The sequence below is a fragment of the Microcaecilia unicolor genome, chromosome 4 (assembly GCF_901765095.1).
Source record: "Microcaecilia unicolor chromosome 4, aMicUni1.1, whole genome shotgun sequence".
In the NCBI taxonomy this organism is placed as follows: domain Eukaryota; kingdom Metazoa; phylum Chordata; class Amphibia; order Gymnophiona; family Siphonopidae; genus Microcaecilia; species Microcaecilia unicolor.
The window spans coordinates 286,095,888-286,110,810 of record NC_044034.1 but is presented as its reverse complement, the minus strand read 5'-3'; the positions used below and the strand labels follow the sequence as shown (position 1 = coordinate 286,110,810).

Here is a 14,923-nt window from a genome sequence, read left to right as displayed (position 1 = left end):
ATGCACACATCGTTGCAGTCATGCCCTCCTCTCGGTGTACATGCTCACAAAAAAAACCCCCCAAAAAACTTTGAACCACTTACAGATTTTAACAATTACACTATTTAGTTTTTATTTCTCCCCAGTCTCACTTGCACACCTCCCTCCAAACCTGGCTGTTCTCTTTAATTTGAATGTTGTTCAAGCTCACCCTGAATGAGGCGTTCTTCCCACACCAAAGACATATATAGCACTGGTTGTATTCTTTCAAACAACTTTAGCAGAGCCTGCCTGCCTCAGTGAGCACTGCAGTCGAAGAGAGGAGGGCAGGGGGGAGAGGAGAATCACAGCTTCAGGTAAAACATTTTGCAAGTGAGCTGACCTCAGGAAAAAGGTGCCGGTAGGGCAAGCACTGTGGCGGCACCCTCCAGAGGTCGGCGCCCCCCTGTGGTGCTTACCCCGCTTACCGTGTTGGCACAGCCCTGGTCACTGGACATGGGTGGATGGAAGGCAGGGGAAAGGAGGTTCACTGGGTATGGGTGCATGCAGGGGAGAGGAGGGTCGCTGGGTATGGGTGCATGCAGGGCAGGGGAGAGGAGGGTCACTGGACATGGGTGGATGGAGGGCAGGGAAAAGGAGGGTCATTGGGTATGGGTGCATGCAGAGCAGGGAGAGGAGGGTCACTGGGTATGGGTGCATGCAGGGCAGGGGGAGAGAAGGGTCGCTGGACATGGGTGGATGGAGGGCAGGGGAGAGGAGGGGAGAGAGAAGAAATGCTGGACATGGATGGCGGGGACTGGGGAGGGAAGAGTGAGGAAGGAGATGAGATGAGGGTAAAGGAAGAGAGGAGAAAAACTGCACATGGATGAAGAAAATAGGCGAAGCTGAGGACCAGAAATACTGAAGAAAGGAGGAAAGGAAAGAAATAAATGGAAAGGAAGCCCTGGAAATGGAGTTAAGAGGACAGATAGCAGCAGAATCGGATACTGGGCCAACATGATCAGAAAAACAGTCACCAGACAACAAAGGTAGAAAAAAAATAATTTTATTTTCATTATAGTGTTTGGAATATGTTCACTTTGAGAATCAGGTGCTCAACATTAAAAGTTTATATTTATTTATTTTCTTATTTATGGCATTTTATTGCATATTAAACATGAATTAGATTGGAACCTGGGATCATTTAATTTTTTTTTCCTGGAGTTATGCATTGCCACCCCCCCCCCCCAGCCTCTCTCCCTGGCTATATCCAGCTCTGCAATTTGGGGGGGGGGGGCAGAGGGGGATGGGGGAGAGAGCCTGTTGTTAAACATTTACCAGCACACCACTGCCTATCACTCTCCCTCCCTCTTCCCTCAGCATCTCTCTACAATGTGCAGCATCTCTCTACTGTCTACTGCTAAGGAACCCTCTCCTCAGTATTTCTCCACAGCCTGTAACTAAGACTGACCAACCTTATCCCCTGATATACTCCATTGTATAACTGAGATCTGTCTGCAGTGTAACTGAACCCTCCCCCTCCCAAAGCATCTCTCTGTACTCTGTAGCTGAGACCTCCAGTATGTATGCACTTTGGAGCGGAGGAGTAACCTAGTGATTAGTGCAGTGGACTTTGATCCTGGGGAACTGAGTTCGATTCCCACTGCAGCTCCTTGTGACTCTGGGCTCATCACTTAACCCTCCATTGCGCCTGGTATAAATAAGTACCTGAAAATGGGATATCACTGATGTCTTTGCAATCTATAGCAGAGATCCTTACAGCATCTCTTCAAAGTCTCTCTGATCCTTCAAACAGAATCCTTTCGTAATCTCATCCATTCCTCAGCAACTTCCAGTTTGTAACTGATCCTTCTCTGGTATCTTTTTGCAGTTTGTAACACTGACCCCTCCCTCAACATCTTACTGCTGTTTGTAACTCTTACTTTTCCTGGTATTTCTCTCAGGTCTGCAAGTCTGATCCTTCTCTCTGATATCTCTTTGCCTGACCATTTAGAAGATTCATCTTTGAGACTGCTCAGTTGTTCAGGTATAGCCTCACCTGGAAGAATCTTTCCACATGTTCTAGGGGTGCATCGTCTGTCACAATGGGATAGGTGTAGCGACCCATCATATCATAGATGGATTTCATGATGGCCATCATTTCCTGCAAGGAAGAGTTAAATGATGCTGTAAGATACATGGTGACAACAAGCACCGATTTTCAGTACTAGGCTTATAAATTACTCTCCTAGAACTAGGTAAATGCTTATAACTTTAGGCCAAGTCCCGAGATCAATGCTGAGCCCAGATATTCTGCCAGGCCATTTCCACTGACTGGCACTGAATATCCATTTTTTTAGCCAGTTTAAACTTATCCGGCCAAGTTAAAATTCAGCGCTGGCCGGTTAAGTTTATAGTGGCCAAAGATAGGACTGCTATTTAGGTGGTCCTATTTGGGCGCTAAATTTAGCTGGCATTGCACTGAATATTTGCTGCTAGTTGGTTCTATCGCGCAATATAGCTAGTTAGCCACTATGCACTAAGCAGTAATATTCAGCGGAGATATTTAGCTATCTCGCACTGAATATTAGCACTTAGCCAGTTAAGTGCTATTTAACTGGCCAGGAGCCATTCCTGACTGTTCAAATAGCGCTGAATGTCTGCTGGCATAGCTCCCCTTGCCTGCCTTTCTTTCAAAGTATTTATATTGGGAGTAGTTCTGTTCAGGTCGCATAAAGTATATGCGATAAGTGCAAATTCTACAACAGCAAATATGCGCATAATTGCCATTATAGAATACTAGCATACTGTAAGTCTGCATTTATGTGCTTAACTTTAGGCATCAACAGTTATGCCATGTCAAAGACTGGTGTAAATGCTCGCACCTAAATGCTGTCAGCTACATGCACCAAGTGACAGCATTCTAGAACCTTAGCAGATAAGCGCTGGGTGCACCCCTGACCCACCCATATCCACCCTTGGCAGTTATGCGCTAAGGTTTAGAATTATGACTAAGTGCCGTTACGCTCATAACTGTGCATTAGTGCCAATTAGCACCAACTATAGCTGATTATTGGTAGTTAGTGTTAATTAATGCCTAGTTTATCAATTACAGTACATGCGTAACTAGAACCATTCTATAACCTGCGTGCACATATTTGCTTGCTAAACGTGCAGGTTTATAAAATGAGGGGGATTGAGATCTTTAAATCTGTCCCCATATGCTTTATAATGAAGACCAATGACCATTTTAGTAGCTACCCTCTGTACTGATTCCATCCTGTTTATGACCTTTTGAAGGCATATTCATGTTCAAATGAGCCCTCACCAGAGACTTATAACGATATATTCTAGAATATGGAGCTATTACCTCCTTTTTCCTGTGGCCATTTCTCTCTCTACACTATTGCTTTTTCTACCTGTTTGGCCTTCTTATCATCATCAGATATGATCACCTGCCAGGTTCCGTTCTTTTTATGTGTACAGAAGTACTTTACCCAACTATACTGTACCATAAAAACTTTAAAAGGTGTATCCGTGTTAGTCTGGTGTAACAAAAATGACACCTTATAGATTAATCAATTTATTGAGGCATGAGCTTTCCAGGACCAGAGTCCAGATGCATCTGGTTAGTCTATAAAGTACCACCTGGCTTGGTCATTTTTGTCGTACTGTCCATGGCACGCTTCAGTAGATCCCTCTTCATGTTATTCACATTATTCAGGGTATTTACCCTGTTGCAGATTTTGGTATTGTCATCAAAGAGGTAAACCTTTTCCAATAGCTCTTCCACAATACCACTTACGAAAATGTAAAAAGAACAAAAACAAACAGGACTAAGGACCGATCCTTGTAGCACGCCACTGGTAATGACCCTATCTTCAGAGTGAAATCCATTTTGCCTCCCACTCAACCAGTTTCTAAATCAGTCAGTCAACTTAGGAACCATACCAACGGCTTTCAGTTTATTTATAAGTTGCCAATGAGGAACTGTATTAAAGCCCATGCTGAAATCTAAGGGTATCACAGTGTTTTCTCCCAATTTAACTTTCTGATCACTCAAAGAAATTGATCAGATTTATCTGAAAAGACCTACCTCTAGTAAAGTCGTACTGCCACTGGATTTCAGAAATTGCACTATCCTCTGTTTTAGTAGTGTCTCCCTTAATTTAAATGTACTCATCACAGAGGTCAGACTAACTGGCCTGTAGTTCCCAACCTCCTCCTTATTTCTGTTTTTGTGGACAGCAACCACATATGCCCATATCCAGGCCTCTGAGACCATTCCCAACTCTAAAGAAACATTGAAAAAGTCAGTCAGCTGAGCAGACCAGACAGAACTTCCCTAAGTTCCTTGAATACAGTTTGATATATCTGGTCTGGCCCCACTGCCTTGTGTACTTTCAGTTTAGCCAGTTCCTCACGAACAAAGTCTTGTGAAAATCATTCAAGGTCTACCTCTCTTCCATTCCTATTTGTGTTCATTTTCTGAGGTTCTACTGACCCATCTGAGGGCTTCTGATCATTTTTGTGATTGGCTCTATGAATGTTCACGCTTCTGTTGTTATACTTTTCTAGGGAAGTGTTGGTAAGTTTTCCTGGAGAAGAAGCATTATTTCCTTTGTTATATACTTTTTCACTTGGTTGGGAAGATTGTTGTGATAGTTTCTATAGAGTGACACAGTGATCTTTTATGAGATCAATTGTCTCTCCTTTGCTCTGACCAGATTTTTTCCTCTTGAGAGGAATGCTTGCCAATCTAATATGAGCATCTTCTTACAAGTCAGAAGTCCTTAGGTATGCCAGTCTCTTATTTTAAATGCTTCATACCCCACTTTTTTATTGAAACTAGCACCAAAACAGTTACAATAAATTAAAAACACAATACATCAACTTAATAAACCTAAACCTATCATAAAGCTCCATACTCCCTTTTCTCATTCGCTGCTTACTTTATCTACAGATATCAAGCAAGCATTGCTCAAAGAAATAAATCTTCATTAATTTCAAAATTTTAAATACTATAACCACATCCAATATATGGTTTAATGTGCTCCAAATGGTTTCAACTTCTCATATACATATGCAAGAAAAGGCTCTTGCAGAGCTGGAGTTTAGCATTGCTGACTGAAACAATTTCTTCCTCATGTGATCCAAGATCTGTAACTTCTTTCCAGGAGCTACACTGGAATATTCCCTGATTTGGTTTACTTTATTGAATATTACTCAACAAATACCGAATGGTGAGCCAAGTTGGATCCAGGAATAGGATATTGATGTCCAACTTCCTGGCTACCAGTGAACATGACAGAGGAAAGTATCCATATTCTTGTTTGCACTTTTTCAGAACAGCATGAACCAGTGAAACTGAGATCCCAAATACTTTGGACCTGGGTTCCTTCTGTTTTTGTACTTGGAATAGGATATCCTTTGCCCTTTTTCTGATGAAATTAGGTTATGAGAGATGCTTAGGTGGTGAAGCCCTCCTTATAAGAAGTGGGGATAGATCTGATGGTAAGCCCATGGACTCTTCTTGATTTGACCTTTTTGGTGATTGGCTTGATGAATATTCAGAGAGTTGAAGATTTGACAGGTTAGAATACTCATGTTCTTCAGAATGTGATAACCCTTCCCTTAAGGAAGTCAGAGCTTGATGTTCACTTTCTCCAGGGATAGCAGGGTCTAAGCCATCACATTTTATTCTTACCAATAAGATAGGTAAACTCTGACTCAGAGATTGAAGTGGTGAGAATTTTTCAAATTTCTTGAGGAAGGTTACTTCCCTCTGCTTCAGTCTGGGATGAGGCAAATTTTTGAAGTATGTGCTCATTAACTTTTCAAAGCATTTCTGTATAAGTGAGCATCTAAAAAACTAGTGACACCAGAGACTACACTAATGGTCTTAACTTCTGTGGTAATGACATCTCTTTCAGTGCAGAAAATGAGGACTTCTGTACAAAAGGAGAACATTTCTGCTGTATAAAGGTAGGCAAAGTGATTACATTTTGGTTCAGAAGAGTGCTTTTCATATGCTGATACTGGCTTGAACAAAGAATTCTGCACTGATATCCAAGCACACACTTGAAGGGTATTAGATATCTGTGTGAAATGCTTCTGTGCTGACTTTTCTGGCATGAAGGATTCTGTGTGCACTATTAGTCTAGGATTGGGATCTGAAACCTGCCTAGATTCATCAAGAGTAGATTTTTTACAATTTAGATCCTTTAACCCTAACATGAGTAGGTGATGAAGAGGTATTGTAGACTTATCTGAGGAAAAACTTCTAGTTTTTGTGGGTCTACCTTTCCTCAAGGAAGGACAGCTCTGCCAAAAAAAAGAATGTGTGTCCAGAGTAGGCCTTTCACTGGAAAAAGTCACAATACTGAAACTGTGTATAGACTTTTCCAAAGGCTTTGTCCAAAGGACTTGGCTCTGAAAGTGTCTTTGGATGTAGTGGGTGAGCATGATACTAAGATTCACAGCATTGCCAGCTTCAGAGCACTTATTTTTCATACTCTTGGTGTCATCCTGCCACAATGTAGGCAGTTGGTGTTGTGCCTGGGGTATGACAGTGATAGCAATTCAACTGCATGTATGCTACTGCTGCCGCCACCATCTTCTGTTCACAAGGGCAACACTTAAACCCCTTTGGCATGAATAAGCAGTGATGTTGAATTTAAATTTAATAAAGAGCAATAAGGCGAAGGTCAAAGGTACTTTACATTTTTCCTAATTCCTCAAAAAAGGTTGAGTAAAACAAAAAAATTGGCCAGTGCCTGATTTACACGTGTAAACAGTGCTTAAGCCTTGTAAAATGGTCTCACTAACTTATTGCCTAATAATTAATTAACAATATTTTAATTTTTTCCCCTTGAAAAAGAGCATAAAAATGTATCCATTTCAACTCTTGAAGTAGTAACCTATAGTTGACCATGACTGAAGCAATTATATGTGAAATCTACTACCACTAATACTACTACTACTTCTTATCATTTCTATAGCGCTACTAGACGTACTCAGCGTACTCCTACAACTTTGAATTTTTTTGTCCTTGTGATTTGTTAATAGATATGGCCTATGCTAGGCAGATGGGGAAACTGTAATTTTGTGGAACTGGAATGCAATATCTGTAGGTACAGATACAGGTACAGTCAGTATTGTTTTATGTCGAAATAGATATCAGCAACATTGCTGTGAAAGGGAAAGTGCTATTAAAAGGTGACTTTAATTTGTAAGATACTGATTGGGATACCGTGGTTGCAGTATTATGTAGAATTAGGTGGATCCTTGATTGTTTAGAGCAGAATATTACAGCAACTGGGAACAGAACCCAAACGGGAGGAGGTGATACTGGACATCATGCTTCCAAATGAGGATAATGTTTCTGATGTCAGAGTTGGTTATTATCTAGCATCCAGTAATCATTGGAGAATGTGGTTCAGTACTAGGACCAGAGGTGGACTGACAGGAATCTGGGCCCCTGGCCAATAAGGGTCATAGGCCTATAACCACCCCTTTCAAAAGTGATTTCACTAGATAAAGGGTAGGGGAAAGTGGGTCCCAAACTGGTGTGGGTCCTTGGACAGTGCCTAAATTATCCCAATGGTCAGTCCACCCCTGACTAGGACACGGGTAGAGATGGCTCATTCAAAAGAGAGGAAAGCTTACATTGTCAAGATGGGTGAATACCTCAAGGAATTGTTAGCAGGATGGGAACATTAAGGGAGGGCAGAAAAGCAGGGGCAAAAACAAAAAGGAGATAATTTAAGGACAGTTAACCTTTTTATTACGAAAGTAAATAAAAGCAAGATGAAAAGGGGAGGGGGAAAGGGGAAATGGGACTTGATATACCGCCTTTCTGAGGTTTTTGCAACTACATTCAAAGCGGTTTACATATATTCAGGTACTTATTTTGTACCAGGGGCAATGGAGGGTTAAGTGACTTGCCCAGAGTCATAAGGAGCTGCGGTGGGAATCAAACTCAGTTCCCAAGGATCAAAGTCCACTGCACTAACTGCTAGGCTACTCCTCCTGGTTAGATTTCATAAACTACAAGAGATCACAGAAAAAGAAAGATAAGCAACAATATCTGGAAAAGCTAAGAGAAGCAGGGAAAGTAGTCAGGAAAGCAATAATGCCAACTGAAGAAAAAATAGCCACCACTTTGTTTAGCTATATTTAGTGACAGGAGGCAGTACAAAAGTGGCATTGTGAGACTCAAAGGTGAAGGGGAGGAATATGTAGAGGCTGATGAAGATAAAGTGGAATTGCTTAACACATGTATCTGTTTTGTTTCACAGACGAAGGACTGGAAGTAGGATCAAAGAGAACAAACACAAACAGGAATGGAAGTAAAGTAGATCTTGAACAATTGTCAGATGAATGTGTTTGTGGGGAGATAAAGTAGATAAAGTGATGGAACTTAGGGAGGTTCTAGAGGCTTGCTCTTTGGTCTTTATAGTACTTCTTTAGGATCTGGAGTGGTCACAGAGAACAGGAGATGGGTGGATGTAGTTCCTATCCACCAAAGTGTAAGTGAGGAGGAGGCTGGGTACTACAGGCTGGTTAGCCTAATCTCTCTGGTAAGTAAATTAATGGAAACTCTACTAAAACAGAGAATAATGCAGTTTCTGGAATCCAATGGATTACAGGATCTGAGACAGCATGATTTCACTAGAAATAGGTCATGCCAGACAAATGTGAACAATTTCTTTGAGGTGGGGGGGGGGGGGGGGGAGTGTTAGATGTTGTATGCTTAGATTCCGTCAAGGCTTTTGACACAGTTCCACAGAGATTACATAAATAACCTAAGTGCCCTCTCTTGGTGTGGGCCCTAAAGGGAGGGAAATAGAAGAAACTGATTCTTTGGATCTATCAGTTACTTGGATTGGTCACTATTGGAGACAGGGTCTTCATAGATATTTGGTCTGACCCAGCATGGCATACTTTTTATTATCCTTTATGTCTTGCGCCCTCCTTCCTGTTTGGCACGCTGTCACTGTGTTTCACCCAGCTTCCTCACTGGTGTGCTCTACTGTCACCCTGTTCCCCCACTTGGTGTTTCACAGTGATCTATGGCTGTCATATTCTGCCTCTTGTAGCTACCTCACTGTGTTCTATGCCTTTGCTTTCCACCTCTCCCAGGTTCCTCAGCGTGTGCTGGGCTGTTACTCAAGTTTCCATGAAGCCAAGAGCCTCACTGTATTTTGTTCTGTTACCCTGCACCATCCCCAGGTTTCTCCCTAGGTATCATTTTCTCACCCGGAATCTTCACAAGGCTTGTCAATGTGTGCCATGTTTCCACTTACCTCCTTAGTGATGTATCCATCTTTGTTAATATCATATAGGTTGAAAGCCCAGTTTAACTTCTCACGAACTGTTCCACGCAGCAAAACAGAAAGACCCATTACAAAATCCTGCCAGAGAGAGGGAGAGAGACAATGGGGTACAGAGAGAATGTGATGGGGGGTAGGAAGAGTGATAAGGAGAGAATGATAAGAAGGAAGGAAGGAAGGAAGAGAGGTGGAAAGTGGGAGGAGAAAGAGATGGAGAAATACTGTTTTATTTAGGATAATTATAATGGGGCTCCTATTTTACTATTGCTACAGGTAAGTGCTAGTGAATCTATATTTTCCACTTCATATATACTTTAAAATAGAATGGCAGCTGGCTTGGAAAATCTTAGAAATATGAACCAGAATCTATGCTCTCTAGAAGGACAGAATAGAAGGGAAGGAAAAGGACTGAGGAACAAACAGATCCATGGCAAGGGTTAGGGGAAGAGGGAGCCCACTGTGGACAGGAATGCAGGTATGCACTTGCAGTCGTGAGTTTTCAGAGTTGAAAGTAGTAGTGAAGCGTTTAGTACTGAGGGCCTGTCTGACTGCTGCTTGCTGTGACCAGTCAGGCAGTGCTGAAGTCAGTTGCTTTAATGGGTATAATGAGGAAGGGTTAGAAGTAGTCAAGGTGCTAAAAGAACCACAACTTAAGACTTTAACTTCATTTGGTTACTTTTAGAGATGTATGCGACTCAGTGTTAACCTTTTGAGAAGTCTGTGACTGCTTGATAAAATTTAGAGCAATCTGACTGTATGTTGATATTTCGTGTTAGATATGTTGCAGAAACACCCAGTCATTCCTCAGGACACATTACAGGATCGCTCAATCTTTTACACACTGTGGGCCGGGCTCTATATAAGGCGTGGTGAGTAGTGCGTGTTTAAATTGTACATGCGGTCAATTTAACCATGCTACTCAATTGAGTAATGAGCCAATCAGTGATGATAATTGGCCAGTAACAACCAATTATCACTGATTGGTAATAATTGGAATTTATGCACGCTTCCTTTTAGGTGTATTTTCAAAAGAGGTGCATGTGAATTCCAACGTGGGTATCTGAAAAGGGGGTGTGGCCATGGGAGGAGTGAGGGTGTGTTGGTGGCATTACTTGAATTTACACGCGTTGTTATAGAATTTGGGGGAATGCACATACATTTAGGCATGGGTATTTACAGCAGGTTTTCAGTAGTGTAAAGGGCTGTGTCTAAATGTTGGTGTGTCCCCAGTCCAATCCACTATTCTATACACCATGCCTAACTTTAGGTGCGTTATATAGAATAGCACTAGGCACGTAAATCAGATGCATCTAGACTTTAGATGCTATTTACAGAATCTGGCTCTATAAGCCTGTATAAAATGAGAATTAAGAACTTGCCTATGTATGTACTGAATACACTAGAAGAGAAGAGGAAGAGACATTCAAATACCTCAAAGTTATCAATAATGTAGAAGAGCCATTGTTCTAGAAAAAAATTCTAGAACATGGAGCTATTATAGGAGGCTTAAAGGGGATCGATTCAGCAGTAACATTTTGAAGGGTGATGAATGCTTGAACAGCCTCTAGTGGGCATGACACTGTCAAGAAGAATTCAAGAAAGCCTGGGATAAAGTCAGAGGATCCATAGTGTGAAGATATGAGTGTAACACCTGAGACTGGCTAGACTATGGTGTTGAATCAAGGTTGGGCAAATGAACAGACATTATGGGCCAGATTTAGTAAACAGTGCTCAAATTTAGGTGACAGGAATAATCTGTGCTAAGCACCATGCTGGGCACCTTGATAGACTAGCACCTAGTGAGGATCCCTGAGCTCAACTTTAGACACGAGGATTTACGCCTGCTAAAACCTGGTGTAAATCCTTACGTTTAAGTTAGGTGCATAACCCCAGTATTCTAAAACACTGCAGAAATTTTGGAATGCCTCTGACCCATTCATACCCCTCCCATGATCATGTCCCCTTTTGGGCTGCACGTGAGACACTTTGGGATGCAGCATTATAGAGTAGTGCATAGGCAGATCTGTGTGTAATCCAAATTAGTGCCAACTAACCCCAGTTGTTAGCTGTTCATTGAGAGTGAGTAGAGAAATAAGAAAATCAACTTTATCACTAGCTTAAATCCGAAGCTAGGGAATCTTCTCAAGGTGTTAACCAAATTAACATAAGCCACAAAAAAAAGGACAGAAAAAAAAGACCTCAGAATTTCATAACCACTATGCAACTCTGTTCAGGTTGAGCTTATGTAATCATAGGTCAGAAAAAAAACAACACACGTATAAAAACAAAAAAATGTTTGGATTGATATTCAAAGAGGGGCATAATCGAACGCCCATCTCCATGGACGTCTATCTCCGAGGACGGATACGTGAAGGGGCAGGACAGACCATATTTTCGAAAAAGATGGGCGTCCATCTTTTGTTTCGATAATATGGTTGGTGCCGGGCAAATGCATCGGATTTGGGCGGATTTGAACTGGGCGGAATCGTTTTTCAGCGATAATGGAAACCGAAGGCGCCCAGCTCAAAAACGAATAACTCCAAGGCATTTGGTCGTGGGAGGGGCCAGGATTCGTAGTGCACTGGTTCCAGTAACTGAATGGAAAAAGCCCTTCCCTTACTAATCTGGAAAGGAACGGGCATACATGAAGGAAATTGAATGCAAATGAGCTGCTTGCTGTTAGCTCATTTGCACACGATTTCCTTCCTAAGGAGGGTGCCCGAACTGCTCAGATGACCACCGGAGGGAATCAGGGATGACCTCCCCTGACTTCCCCAGTGGTGATTAACTACCTCCCACCCTGAAAAAACAATGTTTCAAACTTTTTTTTTTAGAGTATGTCCTTTGCTATGCCTCTGTCGGTAGGTGAAGATGTCCTTCCCTGCAAAGGCAGTTGAGAACATCCAAAATGCCTCCAATTCCCTCTTTATTTATTTATTTGGACTGTGGATCACAAGTAGCAGCAGTGGGATTTGAACCAGCCACCTCTGGATTGCCAGACCAGTGCTCTAACCACTAGGCCAGTCTGCCACCCCTCCATTCCACTGCCTTAAAATTTGGCTGTCCCTGTAGGGGGGCAGTTCAGGATGTCCAAAATGTTTGAAAGAAGGACATCCATGCCTTCGTTATGCCTCTGCTGACACACACATACCTCCCCTACCCAGGAACCTACATACTGCCCCCCCCCCAAAGTGATGGCCAAATTTCAAGGCATGGAGGAGTGACAGAGTGGCCTAGTGGTTAGAGCACTGGTCTGGTAATTCAGAGGTGGCTGGTTCAAATCCCACTGCTGCTACTTGTGATCCACAATCTAAATAACTAGAGAGGGTGTTAGAAGCATTTTGGACGTTCTCAACTGCCATTGCAGGGAAGGACGTCTTTAACTGCCGTCGCAGGGACAGAGGCATAGAGAAGGATATACTCTTAAAAAATAAAAAAAAGTTTGTAAAGTTGTTTTTTTCGGGGTGGGAGGTGGTTAATCACTACTGGGGAAGTCAGGGGAGGTCATCCCCAATTCCCTCCGGTGGTCATCTGGGCAGTTGGGGCACTTTTGGGGGACTTGTTTGTGAGAAAAAAGGGTCCACAAAAAGCGGTCCAAATTCTCACTTCTGCCGCCCTTCTTTTTCCATTATCGGCCGAGGGCGCCCATCTCTCCTCAGCCGATGAACACGTCCCAGTCCCGCCTTCACCACACCTCCGACACCCCCCCGTCAACTTTGTCCATTCCCGTGACAGATTGCAGTTGGAGACGCCCAAAATCTGCTTTTGATTATACCAATTTGAGTGCCCATGGGAGAAAGACGCCCATCTCCCGATTTGGGTCAAAATATGGGCGTCTTTCTCTTTCGAAAATAAGCTGGAAAGTGATTTAACTTGCCAGAAATGGCTCCTGGCTGGTTAATTCGCTTGTTTGGGGCTAAATGGTCATTTTCAGCAGCTCTTAACCAGTTAGTGCCACTGAAAATGCCTGGTTAGGCCATTCACAAAACTGACTATTTGGGGGGCATTCTGGGGGCGGAGTCAGCACTTGGCCAGTTAAGTGCCGGTATTTAGCACTTAACCGACCAAGGTAACTGCATAAATTAGGACTGCAAAAAAGTCAGTCTTATCTTTATGCAGTGCCCCTTGGTTGCTTAAGGGGGAATATCTATATATGGTGCCTTAAAAATTGGCACCGTAAAACCACGTGGTTAGCGTGGTTCTATAAACTATACTTAAAGTTATAGAATATGCTCATGTGCTGTTCTTGCAACTAAAATTTAGGTGCACCCGTTTAGGCCACCTACAACCAGGCCTAAATACCTGAGCCTAAGTTAGGTACAGATTGGGTGTATTCTATAATAGTGCGTATAGTTTTTTGAAACGCCCATGACACATCAATTCCATATCCATGGATATGCTCCCTTTTCAACTGTGCACATTAGAATTTATGCACACGCGTTATAGAATACACCTAGAAAGTTGTGTATATAAATTCTAATTAAAGCCAATTAGTGCCGCTAATTGGTTAAGTACCAATTATCGGCACTGATTAGCTTGTTAACTTGTGTGTACAATTTGGCCGTGCACCCAAATTAGCGTGCACAACTTAAGATGCCATATATAGAATTTGGAGGACAGTGCTGAATATCACACCTAACTGGCTATGCTTTGACCGGCTCCACAAACCCAGAAATTCAATACCAAAGTCTGGACGTGGCCCAGCATTGAATTTCCAGGTATAACGCCGGCGGTGGTCAGCAAAATGGTGAGTGCCGTTGGCTGAATATTGACTCTATTGTGTTTAATGAGAAAATTCCCAAAAGAACAATTCAAGATGAAAAGCATTCCTTTTTCACATGTGAAGATAATCAACCAGACTAAGGGCTCCTTTAACAAAGCTGCGCTAGCGATTCTGCTGCTGCAAATGCGACAAAGCTTATAGGACTCGTTGAATTTGCCATGCCAGAATTGCTAGTTCGGCTTTGTGAAAGGAGCCCTAAGTTCCATATTTTGACTAAACTTAAAGAAATTTTAAGAGAAACTATTTCATTCTTACTTTTTTTTCAGGGGAGTCCTTTCTTGTAAGTGAAATATTCAGGAGCAAGTGAAGTGAAAATAAAATGTGATTTTTTTAAAAATAAAGTTTTACTAAAAATCAAACATAAAGACCTTGATACATGTGGCTAGCTGTTGTTTTCCTGTAATCAATTTATACATGTATTAATTTATTTTTACTTTTCAACTGACCATCTGCAATGTGATGATGCCCACTTCAAAATTAGAAACAAACTGAATAAAACACAACTGACACAATTGATCAGACTGAAAAATGTTCACTGTGTTTCTAATTTCAAAATCGGCATCATCACATTCCAGAAATTCAAAATTAAACTGATTTACAGGAATTGAATTTTGCATTAATAATTCAAGAACTGTGTTTCTGCTTACTCCTGCTCTTGCTCTAAGGAAACCTGAGGAGTAGTGGGTTGCTTAGCTGTTAAATTTAAGTGCCAAAATATGCAGTGTCATGTTCGTGCGGTACAGAAATCTGCAGAAGTAATATGCAATAGGTGGTGAAGACTCAAGGGCATCATCAGAAGAGAGACCTTAGGTAGATAACGCCTAATGATCTTAAAAGGTGCAAACTA

General features: G+C 42.0%; 1 protein-coding gene across 1 annotated transcript in view; it reads right to left on the bottom strand.

Moving 5' to 3' along the window:
- The window catches only part of KCNIP3 (potassium voltage-gated channel interacting protein 3), a 65,332-nt gene that overhangs the window by 9,236 nt on the left and 41,173 nt on the right, over nt 1-14,923 (bottom strand). The window contains exons 5-6 of the mRNA XM_030199592.1: nt 9,267-9,374; nt 2,018-2,122 (exon numbers count right to left, since the gene is read on the bottom strand). Of these exons, the coding sequence (XP_030055452.1) occupies nt 2,018-2,122; nt 9,267-9,374 (213 nt within the window). The remainder of the gene's footprint in view (nt 1-2,017; nt 2,123-9,266; nt 9,375-14,923) is intronic.